This window comes from Lucilia sericata, unplaced genomic scaffold (assembly GCF_015586225.1).
Source record: "Lucilia sericata isolate MDLA Ls3-8-SP2 unplaced genomic scaffold, ASM1558622v1 Contig000286F_arrow, whole genome shotgun sequence".
NCBI classification, from domain to species: Eukaryota; Metazoa; Arthropoda; class Insecta; order Diptera; family Calliphoridae; genus Lucilia; species Lucilia sericata.
The window spans coordinates 228,881-244,793 of NW_023994311.1; the positions used below are offsets into that span (position 1 = coordinate 228,881).

The 15,913-nt window shown below is 30.2% G+C and overlaps 2 protein-coding genes across 4 annotated transcripts in view; one reads left to right on the forward strand and one right to left on the reverse strand.

Annotated features, from left to right (window-relative positions):
* The window catches only part of LOC119603272 (cation-independent mannose-6-phosphate receptor), a 138,776-nt gene that overhangs the window by 36,913 nt on the left and 85,950 nt on the right, over window positions 1-15,913 (reverse strand). The gene's annotated exons all lie outside the window — the stretch shown is intronic.
* Window positions 3,080-4,873, forward strand: LOC119603273 (protein toll-like). Its single transcript, XM_037955259.1, has one exon. The coding sequence runs from the start codon at window positions 3,125-3,127 to the stop codon at window positions 4,796-4,798; it is 1,674 nt and encodes a 557-aa protein (XP_037811187.1). The 5' UTR covers window positions 3,080-3,124; the 3' UTR covers window positions 4,799-4,873.

Here is a 15,913-nt window from a genome sequence, read left to right on the forward strand (position 1 = left end):
GGAAAAAAAAATCATGACATATTTAACAATATCCTTTTGTCATCTTTTTCTACTAATCACACAAATAATATCCTTAACAGTGTCTAATTTTAATCAATCAATAACGAAATTAAGTGTCACAGAAGAATATGATGTCGGTATAGAAATAAATTGCTACAACATCACGGATTACAAGGAATTTCAAAATCTAATAATATCTCGTAAAACTAATATTAGAAATGAAACACAATCATTAAGCATATACAATTGCCCACTTGCCGATGATGACATTTCATTGAGCTCTACATTGCAGAAATTTGGAATTATTGTTTATCGTCATTTATCGATTAAGAATTATGATTTGGCCACAAAACAACTTAACAGACATCATTTAAGATATTTTCAAGAATTGGAAAGTTTGACACTAAAAATGAATCATTTAAGACATTTGCCAAGTGATTTATTTACCGATGCAACATTGAGCAATTTAACAACTTTAGTTTTACACACAAATGCTTCTGAAATACCAAATAATTTGTTTCAAACTTTGGAAAACTTAACAAGCTTAACCCTAGGTCACAGTTTAGAAACTATAACATCTAGTCAATTCCGAAATCAAAAAAAGTTGTTGCATTTAAATTTATCATATAACAAATTAAAAAATATTGCTTCGAATATATTTCCCAATCATGGCCTAATACAAACCATAGATTTACAAAACAATCTACTTCAAACTCTACCTTCGCATATTTTTGACACAATTCCATCACTTATTACCATAAATATAAATTCAAATGAATTTAAAAATTTACCACCTAAACTTTTTCAATATAATATAAAATTGAAAGAATTCGTTTTAACAAATAAACGAGAAGTTGATTTATTGACGTTACCAGCGAAATTTTTGTCAAATCTTCTTCAACTAAAAAAAGTTGCAATAAAATGTGGTCTTGAGTTTTTGCCTGATGATGTATTTTATAATTCTACGAATATTGAAAAAATTATGTTAGATCATAACAAATTGGTTAATTTACCAGGTAACCTACTGGAAAACCAAGTGAAATTAAGCTATTTAGATTTATCGTATAATAATTTGAATAGCTTAAACAGGAGCTTGTTTCTAAATACGAAGGAATTGAAAACTTTAAAATTGGCCAACAATCAGCTGCAAACAATCGACAGGTGTGTATGTTTGAGAAATTAAGATGAATATAGAGTTAATTTCCGTTGTGCCGAATCTTATATACACAATACCAAAACTATTATTAATTATGTATACCCACCATCAAAATATACATACATACATATACACTAGGGATATAACTATAGACATTTTTTTGCTAATATGAGAACTGGCATAGCATAGTCGAATAGAGCATTAAAAAATATGAAAAACCACTGTACTATTTGTTCGCTGAGTATATTATTTTCCAATGTTCGGAAACTCAGTTTCCTGGACGTAATTCCTAAGAATTTTCCAATCAGTGTTAGTCAGGAATGTTATTTCCGGAATAACAGCACTTCCGAGATACTTGGATCTAACTTCGACGAATGCCGGACAGTGACAAAGAAAGTGTTCCAGAGTTTCACTGTCCTCTCCACATGCTCTACATTCGCCTGAATCCGCGCTGCCAATTTTGTATAGATGTACTCGTAATCCTGTATGTTCACTCAGAAAATGTACGCACCATCATACTTGCTTCAGACTTGCTCATTTTGACGAGATTTCTCGTCCTGTTCTCATCAGGGTCACATCATAGGATCTTTGTGGTTCTACCCACCGTTTCTTTATTCCAAGAGGCCTTATGGGATTCTCTCACCCATATTTTTAATTCAGCTTTTGTTGCGTCGAATGGTTTTGCTTTTGTCAGGTTAACTACCTCGAGTTCCCTTCCCTTTAAAGCTATTACATTCGACCTTACGTTGCCGACTAGTCCCGAGTGGCCTGGTAACCATATGATGTAAACCTTACCTCTACTAGAGTATTCAGTTAAAGCATTCTTACAATCCAATAGGTCTTAGATTTAATTCTATCACCTGATATCGCCCTAATTGCCTTCTAGCTGTCGGTAAATATATTAAGCGCTGTAATTTACACATTCCGTTATTGCTCGGATTTCTGCCTGGAAGCTTGTGTTATGATATATTTCTATTTCTTGGCCTTCAATATAAATCCCCAGTACCACTTTATCCCCCAATTTAGAGTCATCCGTATAACAACGGATGCTCTAGTTTTCCGCTTGGGCAAGACATTCTATCTGGGATCAGCGTTTCAAAGTTTCCGACATATTCTGTGTCAGGTATGCGATCAAGCACGTCCGATGATTGTGTATAACCTTCCAATGTGTCCAGTATACATTGATGAAGTGTCCTATAGAGCCGTTCGGCTGTAAATAAAATATGTTTCGATGGGTGAAACAACGTTTCCAAAGCTTCGGTTGAAGTAGTACATATGGCACCACTTATACCCAAGCAGCATGTACGCTGAACTCCCTGTAGTAGTTTGACATTACACTTTCTGTCCAAAGTCCACCAGATTATTGAAGCATAAGCTAGAATTGGTCTAATTACACTTTTATAAAGCCAATTTGTCATAGTTGGACTAAAACCACATTTCATGCCTATATTTCTCCTTCATATCGCCCAGCACCGATGTGTCTTGTTGATCCTATCCTCTCTGTAGTGTCTCCATTTTAATTTCCGGTCGAGGATTACACCTGAGTACTTAACTTTGTCTGTCACCGGTATTTTCTTGTCCAGAAAGCAAGGTTCAGTATACGTAGAAATGTTTGTCTTTCTTGTGAAAAGACAGATTTCCGTTTTCGCCGGGTTAACATTGAGGCCTCTCGGTTGTTCTCAGCTCAAGGCCGTATTCAGAGCCTCCTCAGCTCTTCTATACAAGTAATTTGGATCCTTTTCTCGGTAAAGATACATACATGTCAAAGATAATTATGAGCTCCAAAGCCATTAGATCCCGTTATATGGGGATTAGAAATATTGGACCGATTTAAACAAAAATCAATTGGTTTCTTCCTTGGACCAAAATTGTTGCGTGTACATGTACTTTGATTACAAGGTTTACATAGACGGACGAAGGACGAAAGGCAATTCAAATGATGTAGAATTTTTTTGAATCAATAATTTAATGTTCAATTTCTCTACCTTTTTCAGAAATCTCTTTAAAAAATTGGACAAGCTACAGTCATTAGATCTAAGCCATAATCAGTTGAACTCATATTTTAGAATAGCATTGGAGAAAAATACAAATTTAAATTATTTATATCTGCAAAACAATTCCATTCCAGATCTGTTCATACTGCATATTAAACTTCCACGATATTTACGTGAACTAGATTTGAGTTTTAATGAAATTTACGAATTAAAAGGTAAAAATCTCGAGCTATTATACACTAATGATCTAACATTGAATTTAAGCCACAATCGCATACAAACAATACAATTGGAAGATTTCGGAGAATACAATCTATTGGATACATTAAGCGTTAGAACGGATTTAAATCATAATCCTCTGCAATGTGATTGTAAAATATTAAAATCAATGGAATATTTGTTGAATGGTTACAAAACTCACTTAAAGTTTAATATAGAAAATTTAAACTGTTGGGGACCCAAACAATTGAATGGCAAATATTTAAATGATGTTAAGAAAATGGAATTATTATGTTCCCTGCAGCCGCAATATGTTGGATCTTATAAGTGTCCAGAAGAGTGTGAATGTTGGATAAGATTGTATGATAAAATTTTATTAATGAATTGTTCGCACAGAAACTTAACCCAAGTACCGATTATAAAAAGTATCAGGAATTATCTCAATGGCATAGAACTGAATTTAAGCGGAAATCTAATTACTACACTACCCTCTTCGCTTCAACAAGGTTATGCAGAATGTACTAAATTATTTTTATACCAAAATAATTTAAGCGAAATCAATAAATCGCAAATACCCTTAAATTTAACACATTTGGATTTAAGGCGAAATCAATTGCAGCTCTTAGATGAGGACACTTTAACATATTTGAATGCCAACCGATTTCTGCATACCATATATCTGTCCAGTAACAAATGGAAATGTGATTGCAGCGATACATCAGTGTTTTTGTCAAATACTATCCAGAGCAATCGTTCAAAATTTGTTGATGGCTCTAAAGTGGCATGCCACAATTATTCCAAAATACAAGTGATTCAAGACCTAAAAGTTTTATGCCATAAAAAGAACATATTAAATATTGTAATGATTTGTATGTGTATAACTATTATATTTATAATATTGACTTTATATTACAAATATCGGACAAAAATTAAAATATTTTTATATAGCCACAACATCTGTCGTAGCATTGTTGCTAAATATGATGACGTTGATGATGTTAATAAGAGATATGATGCCTTTATTTCCTACTCCCATAAAGATGAAGATTTCATTGCAAACTATTTAGTGCCCGAATTAGAAAATGGCTGTCCCTCCTTTAAGTTATGTGTTCATGTCAGAGATTTTGTTATCGGTGATTATATACCAGATCAAATTGTAAAGTCAATAGCTGATTCTAGACGTATCATTGTTGTGCTGTCGAACAATTTCATAGAATCAGAGTGGGCAAAAATGGAATTTAAAGAAGCTTATCGTGCTACCCTAACGGAACGTAGAGCGAAAATAATTCCCATAATGTATAAAGACATTGGAGAGTTGGCTAATTTGGATAAAGAATTAAGACTATATTTAAAAATGAATACGTATTTAAAGTGGGAAGATCCGTGGTTTTGGCAAAAACTACGATTTGCCATGCCTCACAAAAAATGATTGAATTTTTAAATAAATTAAAAAATATATATACATTAGGGTGGCCCCAAAATGGAAGTTTTTGATGTTCCCATCGAAAATGAAAATTTAGTTAATTCTGAGATACCAATTCTCAAAATTTTTGTCCTGACTTTAATATTTGGTGAGCTGGATCAAAGGATAAAAAGGTCTTTGAGAGACGATTTCAATGACATAAACAATTTTGTATACGACTCCTAAATTATTAAAAATGTTTCAATTTTTTGGAAAATTTGTAGATTTTTAAAATTTTTACACAGAATTATTTAATGTAATTAATTGAAATTATTACATTATAAACCTTATATTCTTTCATCGAAACAGTTTTTTCAGTTTTTCGAAATTCGATATGTTTCGTATTTTATTTAAAAATTTTATATCCTACATTCTCCCCGGTATTGTGCTAGCTATATTTATCTAACGTTCCTAATATGTATATCAAAATAAGCGCAATTGTATTTGCTTTATATTGGTATATAATATTTTATATGTAATTTCATTCTATGATAAATCAGTTTAACTAAAATATTAGCACAATTTATCCTAAAAATCTACTTGTTTTTTACGCTTGCCTTGTTGATAACGGTTTATATATTGTTGTTTACATTATTTTGCAATGTTTTGATAGTGTACATAGGGTTCTATAAATTCAAATAAACTTCGATCTAGAATGAATTTAAAAAAACGGAAAACACTGTTTCCGTAGATTTTATTGAGGATTATTATGTATTAATTTCAACAAATTTTATTAAATATGTACATGTGTATTAAAATGTAAAAAATCTGAAAATGTTCCGAAAATTTTGAATATTTTGATTACTTTTGCTGTTACACAAAAATTGTTTATATGCCATTGAAAGCGTCTCTCAAGGACCTTTCTTATGATACCAAAATTTCATATCATTCCTTTGGAAAAAATATGAAATCATAAAAGCCTCATAAAAAGGACCCTTTTTATCCTTTGATCCAGCTCGCCAAATATCGAACCCAGTACAAAAATGTTGAGAAACGCTATCTTAATCTTTAATTTTAATCGGGAACATCGACACCTTATTTTTCCTCCATAACAACGGAGCAACCCTAATGTACATACATATAATATTGATTTTCAAAATTAAAATCACGCTATAGTTTTCAGTTCAAATTGAATTTTCAAAAATAATTGTTAATTTTTAATAAATATAAACTTTCTGAAACTAATAAAAAAACTGCATTTCTGAAATACCTTCAATAAATATCGCAACAACGAGTTTTGTATTGGCGATTTGATGGCTCACAAACATTTATAAAATTTAACTAAATAACAAGTTAATCCAAAAATGGAGTTAACAGCTTTTGTTTTACATTCGTCAATTTTAAACAATTAATAATTCGGTTTATTTTAGAAATGATATTTTGGTTTAGTTTAGTTTCACTATTTTTGTGCTAAAATTTTATTTTGCGGATTAAGAGCCTAACTCATCGCACATTTATATTAAACTAGCTTATTACCCGCTACTTTGTTAGCGAGGGTTTTTATAGAATGAGAAATATGTTGGCTCTTCATTTAGCAAGGAAAAAATAATATGTTTTACAAAGATTACAAATTTTTACATATTGGTAATTCCCTAATTTGAAGAAATGATGATTGTATATGTGTACTCAATTTTAAGTACTTAAAAGTCCACTTTTATAGATTCTCATTTACGCCGTGCTCTATATGCTTAATTTCATGTTTTTAGGTTGAATTTTATAGAAAACTCAAAAAGTACCAATAGAAGGACGAAAAAGTGCCAAAAAGTTCACTTTATAGATTCTCATTAACTAAGGCCTCTGCAAGCTTAATTTCATGTTTCTAGGTTTAATTTTATGGAAAACTCAAAAAGTACCAGTCGAAGTACGATAAAGTACCAAAAAGTCCCCTTTTATAGATTCTAATTTACTCCAGGCTCTACATGCTTAATTTTATGTTTCTAGGTTAAATTTTATAAAAAACTGAAAAAAGTACCAGTCGAAGAATGAAAAAGTACAAAAAAGTCTCCTTTTATAGATTCTTATTTACTCCGGGCTCTACATGCTTAATTTCATGTTTCTATGTTCAATTTCATAGAAAAATCAAAAAGTACCAATCGAAGAACAAAAAAGTACCAAAAAGGTCCTCTTTTATAGTTTCCAATTTACTCCGGGCTCTATATGCTTAATTTCATTTTTTTAGGTTCAATTTTATAGAAAAATCAAAAAGTACGAAAAAGTACCAAAAAGTCCCCTTTTATAGATTCTCATTTACTAAGGGCTCTACATGCTTAATTTCATGTTTCTAGGTTAAATTTTATAGAAAACTCAAAAAGTACCAGTCGAAAGACGAAAAAGTACCAAATAGTCCACCTTTATAGATTCTCATTTAATAAGGGCTCTACATGCTTAATTTTATGTTTCTAGGTTAAATTTTATAGAAAACACAAAAAGTACCAGTCGAAAGACGAAAAAGTACCAAAAAGTCCCCTTTTATAGATTCTCATTAACTAAGGCCTCCGCATGCTTAATTTCATGTTTCTAGGTTAAATTTTATAGAAAACTCAAAAAGTACCAGTCGAAGGACGAAAAAGTACCAAAAAGTCCCCTATTATAGATTCTCATTTACTCTGGGCTCTACATGCTTAATTTCATGTTTGTAGGTTAAATTTTATAGAAAACTCAAAAAGTACCAGTCGAAAGACGAAAATGTTCCAAAAAGTCCCCTTTTATAGATTCTCATTTACTCCGGGCTACATGCTTAATTTCATGTTTCTAGGTTAAATTTTATAGAAAACTCAAAAAGTATCAGTCGAAAGACGAAAAAGTACCAAAAAGTCCCCTTTTATAGATTCTCATTTACTAAGGGCTCTACATGCTTAATTTCATGTTTCTAGGTTAAATTTTATAGAAAACTCAAAAAGTACCAGTCGAAGGACGAAAAAGTACCAAAAAGTCCCCTTTTATAGATTCTCATTTACTAAGGGCTCTACATGCTTAATTTCATGTTTCTAGGTTAAATTTTATAGAAAACTCAAAAAGTACCAGTCCAAAGACGAAAAAGTACCAAATAGTCCCCTTTTATAGATTCTCATTTACTAAGGGCTCTACATGCTTAATTTTATGTTTCTAGGTTAAATTTTATAGAAAACTCAAAAAGTACCAGTCGAAGGACGAAAAAGTACCAAAAAGTCCCATTTTATAGATTCTCATTAACTAAGGCCTCCGCATGCTTAATTTCATGTTTCTAGGTTAAATTTTATAGAAAACTCAAAAAGTACCAGTCGAAGGACGAAAAAGTACCAAAAAGTCCCCTTTTATAGATTCTCATTTACTCCGGGCTCTACATGCTTAATTTCATGTTTCTAGGTTAAATTTTATAGAAAACTCAAAAAGTACCAGTCGAAGGACGAAAAAGTACCAAAAAGTCCCCTTTTATAGATTCTCATTTACTCCGGTCTCTACATGTTTAATTTCATGTTTCTAGGTTCAATATTATAGAAAATTCAAAAAGTACCTTTTGAAGAACGAAAAAGTACCAAAAAGTCCCATTTTATAGATTCTCATTTACTCCGAGCTCTACATGCTTAATTTCATGTTTCTAGGTTTAATTTTAAAGAAAACTCAAAATGTACCTGTGTAGAACGAAAAAGTAGCGAAAAGTCCCTTTATTATTAATTTCATGTTTCTATTTCAATATCATAGAAAACTCAAAAAGGACCAGTTGGAGAATGAAAAGTACCAAAAAATATCACTTGGTACCGGGGTTCCAAATAACACCCCATTAGGATATGTAGTGTTTTTAAATTTAAAAATTTTATCTAAATTCGATCATTGTGGTTGAATAAAATCAAATTTCCCATTTTTACCCCTTTTGGTACTTTTTTCCTCCCCATTAACGAAATAAAAATTCTATTCCAAAAAGTTGCAACATCGTAGTGGCAGCCCGTTATTATGTATTCATATGTATAAGTTAATAAACCAAAATCAATGTTTTATGAAAAAAGTACCAAAAATAGGTACAATTTTAACCCCTTAAACGTCCGAATATCCAAAAAGTACTAAATTCATATTTTTATTTTTTCGTTAAGTTATGAAGGAGTCAAAAATATTTTTCGAATGTGCACTGGTTTAAAAGATACATGGGGTGCGAAAAAAGTACCAAAATACAGTTTTTACCCGTTTATTCCCTAAAGGGGCCGAATTTTAAAAAAGTACCAGACACCTGTCCGTTTATTTTTTAAATGAACGGCGATAAGCTTTAAACTGTTTTTGTATCTTTTCTAGTTTAGGAGATATAAGGTTACCGAATTTACCCGTTTTTACCCTTTTTTACCCCCTAAACATTCGAATTTCCAAAAATCCCGTCTTAGTGGATCTATTTGGCGGGAGACCAACCTCCTGTCCAAATTTCAGCTCTTTAGCTTCAACCGTTTAGGCTGTGCGATGATGAATCAGTCAGTGAATCAGTCAGTCAGTCAGTCAGTCAGTAACGTTAGAATTTTATATATATAGATTATTTTATTGTTTAATACTTACCAGAAAACAATGTTGGTAATTTATGCAGTAATTCAAATCGTTAAGCTATATTTTATTACTTTTAAAATATATACATATCAAGTCGAAATAAACATTACGTATTATAACCCAAAAGCATTACATCGGTATACATTGCATGTATTTTAATAATAGCAATGCTTATTTCGCATATGATTTGTGTGTATTTAAGAAGCAATAAAGCTTAAGGATTTCGACCGCCCAAAAATAGAAAAATATTTTTGTTGTTTTTTCAATAGTAGTTCGTATAAGATAATAACTAATAAGTGGTATAACTTACCTAAAAAGAAAAAAATATTTATAATTAAATATAATAATAAAAGGATTTATATATAAAAATAAAAAATATGAAGTTTTTTTTTGGAATTAAATTGAGTTAATGAAGAAATGAAGGAATATGAATCTGGGAGAAAAAGGTAGGTACGAAAGGTGTACAAAAAATCATGATGGAAATAAGTTTATACTTCTAATAAATTAAATTTATTTTTTAAATCGATACCTAATAGGTCGAACATTTTCTAAAGTCCATAGCCTGCTTTATATAGACAATGTCGAAGGGAGAAGTTTTGGGTTTAATCTGATGTAATGCATGGATGGATTGCGTGGTCGTCACCTACTACATCGCAATGCTAAGTAGAGTACGTTTATTCTATGTATTTAGATGAGTTTTGGCCCAGTCCTAGTTCTTTGAGGAGTTATGTTTACATTTAATTCGCGAAATTAAAAGTAAAACTGTTTTTTTTTTGCTTTTTTTTTTGAAAATCTAACAAAAAACAACTGAATTTGTGGGTTAAACAGCGATATGTATAATTTTTTTCTATCGAAAATTACTTGTCTATTAAAAATAAAAACTATTTTAAGCTTTTTACGTGACAACTAACAATTTGCAAAATGTTGAAAACTTTAAATTACCCATCAAGAACATTAAATATTTTATTAAATTACTAGCTGCAGTAGTATATCGAGGGACTATATTCAATAGTCTCTATCTAAAATAATACAAGTTTTCAGGAGAGCAAAAAAACTGTTTATTTCGCTAGTTCGTGAAGATTTTTTATTTTTTTCTTTTGCAATATATTTTTACGACCATATTCTAAACCATTATATAAAAAGAATTTTAATTTTTGCATTATTTACAAAATTATTCACAAATTTATATCCGATAGAGCTTATTTTTCTACGAAAATGTTCATTCAACCAACAGATAGAGAGTTTTTCATGGAAACATAAAATTTTTATTTGAATTAAAATCAATAAATATTATATTTTATACAATTTAATGGAGGAAAAGAAACCAAATTGTTGAAAAAGCAACAGATTATAATGTTTTGGTCCAAAATCAATGTTATATGGTTAAACACGACAATAAAATTGATTTAATTAGTATCATAATGAGCGATATCTCAAAAACTATTAGACCGATTTTAAATATTTTGACGGATTTGTGTTCAGCATGTCCAAATTATTAAGAAGACTTGATTTGCAACAGAAAATTATCCAAAGGGATCGAGTTTGAAGCAATTTTTGGATAAGATAGAGAGTTTTGCATTCAGAATTTTTCTTTTTTTAAGATAGAGAAATTTTAAAAATGCTATAAAATTGCCAAAAAATATTTTTTTTTCTTTGAAATTTATATCACTGATGCGCGATAGTTTGCTGAATATTTTGCCATCAAAATTTCATTTTCATAAAAATGAGAGATAGCGACTATTGAATATAGTCCCTCGATATGTATTTTGGAACTAAACTCTCATTCTTCTATGGCACTACTGTTGCTGTTAATATAACACCTACCGACCCACCCATTGCACAAATTGTGGTTAAACTTTAATCAGGGGGAACAAAAAACTAATTTTAAAAGAGGGGAAATAGTTATAGTGGGAACAAGTTTTTGATAATTTGAAAACTTAAATATATTTATTTATAAAAATATAAAATAATACATAAGGTCAGCAACGACATCAATTTATAACTAACTATAGTTAGTTAGTTACCATCGAGTAATGAATGACCCAGTTTGAACAAGTGAAAAATTCAATAGCTATTGGATTTTTTTAAGTTGTTAAAATTGTAAAACGCCCAGGGGGCACGAGCCGTTTATTCACTGAAAAATAGACTGGTGACTGCTTTTCCTATTCCTAGGTGCTCTAAACCTAATAAGAAACAAAATTCACATTCTGAATAGTGATAGGGGTTATAATAAATACAACTTTTACCATTTGTTATTTTGTTTCCATTTTTTGTTACGACTACAAAAACTGCTAATTACAACATTGTGTTGCAAACAAGAATAGAAGAATATCACCAACTACTTCCTTAACGGAAATTGTGGATTTAGTTTTTTTTTTTTTTTTTTTGTGTTTCTCAGGTTTCTTATTTTGTTTTAGTGTAATATGATGATAGTACGTGTTTAAATCCCACAAACAATTTTTTCTGATGCATTCATTTCAAACGGATGTTTACAGACTATGGTCCGCAGTGAAGTTTGTAGAATTTGTATAATCAGCTTGTGTTGAGATTTTCATCACCAAAAAACTATTAAACCAACAGCTACATTTACAGCGATTTTGAAGATATTTAGAGGAAAACAAAAGGAAATTAGAATGTTTCGTTCGATATTATGAATTTTTAGATGGATCGGTTCATAGTATAACATAACTCCCTTAAATACTACGAAAAGCTGAATTGAAAATTAGTTAAGCGAACATCAGTTGCTTAAATGTGTTCAGAAGAAATTTGAACTATTAGTGAAGATAACTCTTCATCGGCAATTGTCTAAAACTTCAAAAAATCGTCGTGCTATAATAATGAGTTAACATTGCAATAAATATGTAATGAAAGTGTTTTCATCAGCTTTTTAACTCATTACTTGTCAATACAAGTTTTTTTTAGGTAGGTTAGGTTTATAGGAGGATATATATGTACTACAACAAATTCGAAGAAATACGCCTAGACCTAAGCCTTTTGCGCTGCTTTTAATGGAAAAACAAAAGCCTTCTAAAGTGATCAGTGAAGGTATTATGGTCCGATGTTCCTAAGAATATTACAATCAGTGTTCGAAAAGGATGTTATATTTGGAGTAATCACTCCCAATATATATGGCAGAGATCGCCTCGGTGTCTTCTCCTAGCAACTTTGGCGTAAGATAGCTGCTCTTTGCCTTTTTCAATGTCTAGATTCCTCTTCCTCGTTTTTTCGGGACTTCTTCTGAGACACCCTTAGAGGTTGATTTAGCCGACGTGCTCGTCTTCGGAATATCTTGCTTGACGTTGTAATCCTTGCCCGCAGGATTCTGACTTGAGATTCCTTCGAGTGGGATATGGCTTGACTTCGACTGTATATTTTGTTCTTCTCTTCAGAACTTCTCGGGAGATCTGATGCTCTTTGCCTATGATACTGAGAGAGAATCAGATTTTTACTTTGGAGTGTTGTAGGATTGACTCACAACTTTCTCCTCTGTGCTCCAGAAAACCGTTTTAGTTATCGTTTAGCTATGCTATCACTCACCTCCTTCACAATTTTTTCCACTTCATCCTTTTTGGAATTTGGTATGATGATGGTGCTATTATCATCTGAGGATTCAGAGTCAAAATCCTCACCTATGTATATTTAAAGGCTTAGAGCTCTCTCTGAGTACATTTTTATCTTTCACCCAATTTTTGTCAAAGGCCAAGTTACCGAGGATGACGAAAACACATGAATCGCGAAAAGATCCACATTCGTTTTTGAGGCCCAGCTCAGTAAATTTACTGTTATTATATTCACTTTCCATATTTGTTTTTAGGGGGACGAGGTAGGAAAAACTGGAAAACTCCCCCGAAATTTAATGAGAATTGATCTACAAAGATCCTATTTTTAATTGAAGGAACGGCCCGGAAAACCTTTTTTAAAAACACATTTTTTGACGTTATACACCAAATCCTTTCGTACTTGTTTTAATATGAAAACAATCAAATAAAGTTAAATATAAATACAACAAAAAATAAATATTTCTATTTTGAAAATTTTTTTCTATAAAAACAATTTCAATTTATAAATAAATTTTTAGAATTTTAAAAGTTAATTTATTTATATTTTTAAATTGTTTTTTTTTAGTTTTAAACTGAAGTTGACATCAACATGCCACCTTTTGTGCGTTTAAAGCTTAAAAAAAAAGTTTTACTTGCAACACGTCGAAACAATAGATACAATTTACATGGAGCAACACAACATGATGCTGATGATGAAGACAAAGTTTAGCTTTATACTGCGTTAAGTGGAAAAGTTTTGACGTTGCAATACAATGGATTTTTTGTTTTTATATAAATATTGATTTTTATTCAAAAATAATATTTAAAATATAGAATCAGTTTAAGATGGAAACTTTTTTATTGGGATTATTGCAGTAATTTTTATTTTAACAAATTAACTTTTTAAAGACATTGATTACAAAATTTTCATTTATAGTTATACAAAAAAATTGTGATAATTTCATATTATTTTTGCTGGAAAATTTAACCGATGAAAAAATGTGCAAAATCTCTATTTTAATTAATGAATGAAATTTTCAAATGTTCTCAATATATGTAACAATTGAACATATGTATAAATGCCTATAAGTTAAAGCATATTTAAAATGTAATTCTTGACCACCAAACAAAAGGACACTTAAAATGAATCAATGAATCCTTTATGTTCACGTGATAATTAGTAAAATGACACTGTCAGTATTGTTGACAATGACAAATCAAACTTAAAACGATTATGGTTTGTTTCCAAAGGTGATAATGCTTTAATTACGCAATATTCTCATTAGAATACATCGTAAATGACGTCGTCATCATCATTTCTGTTGTTGTCCTTCCACTATCCATCTTCTCCCCGTCTACTTAAGCATTTATACAAACATTTCACACATACCAAAGCATATTGCTACATGCCACATTATCGTTATAAAGCGAAGATTTGTACTTTGTTTGTGTTATAAATGTTGTTGTTGTTGTTGTTATTGTACAAATATAAATTATAATTCCTCATTTTGCGTATCTGAGTTTAAGTATATATGTGTGCGTGTGCATCAATAACTCTCAAAGGTTTTGTAAATTATGCCACACGTAAAATTGTAAATAATTAATTTTGATTGTTCTAGATAAACTCGAAATTTCGTAAATTACTAAATGTAAAGTAGAGAAGGAATGAGGTATGTATCGTCAAATTGCACTAAAAGACATGAAATGAGCTAAATATTAAATGTGTTTTCATGGTACTTAATATAATTGTATAGCATTAAATGAACATTAATATGCATTTTGTCTATGGTTAAGGTTAGAACATATTTTCCGACTCTTTGCTAAAGTGATAATGATATGAACATAAATGTATTACATTGAGCCGCGGTTTACTAAACGTTGTTCTATAATAGTAGACAATAGCAGGGGAAGTTTCATAACACACCATCCTTAAAACAGCAGTACTTTTTGATTAAGTAATTTTAAGGTATAATTAAGACAATTACTACAAACATAAGTAAAAAATGAAATATTCTTTCATTGCAATTGATATTAAGAGTATGAAGTAAAATCAATTAAATTATTTCCCATACTTTATAATAAAAATGAAAATATTTATTAGAAATGTCTTTCATAATTTAAATAGTTTTTAATTGAAAATCACAGCTTAAGTTATTAATTAAATTTGTTTATGACCTTAGCATGTAAATCTATCATACCACTCAGTTTCCATACCATACAGTGGCAGTAAGTCAGCTACAAAAAAATATATTTTTTCAACAGAACAGTACATAGACACTTGTCAATAGAGTAAATGCCAAGGGAAAGTTTATACATACATATGTATATGGGAGATATTGAGTGTAAGTAAGTAAAATGTAAAATAAAAAAGTATTGTTGTTAAAATAATAACGATTATTTCAATTAATTTAAATGCTCAAGCAAATAAATAAAATCTTATACACATACACAAGAAGGAAAAAAACCGGAAACAAAAAATTCTTGATTCTACTGCAGAGTCTTTTTTAAAAATTTATCAGCAAATATTCATATGTAAATACGAGTATTTAAAAGCAAGTCTATTAAATGCCTCATAATGAGAGAGAGAGAAAGAGAGCGGTAGAAAGACCGGAAAATATTTATTGTACAAATATCTACATACACAAGCATATACAAAGACTATATGTAAATGCTTAAATCCAAACGAGGGAAATCTTTAAAGTTTATTTAAAACATAGAGAATGGAGTTTTTTTGGATTTCCGGTAATTATTTGCTTATTTGAATAATTTGAAATTATTCAATTAGGTCAAATATTTAACCGATTAAAACGAAAAAATTAATATTTTTAAAACTTGTATTGAAAAGTAATGAGTTATAGAAGTAAAACTGAGGCAAGTACTTACCACGCATGCTTACAAATAAGTACTTTAATAAGTCATTACCAGGGAAACCAAAGTATGCAAATGCATGCTTCTTATGGATTGTCATATGGATATTTATACGTTTCAGACCAATTTAATAAATGATTTGATTATAATAGCATACTTAAGGCATATTATA

Bases quoted from the DNA above. Each gene is read 5' to 3' on its own strand.
- LOC119603273 (XM_037955259.1), top strand. From the start codon at position 3,125: ATGTTCAATTTCTCTACCTTTTTCAGAAATCTCTTTAAAAAATTGGAC.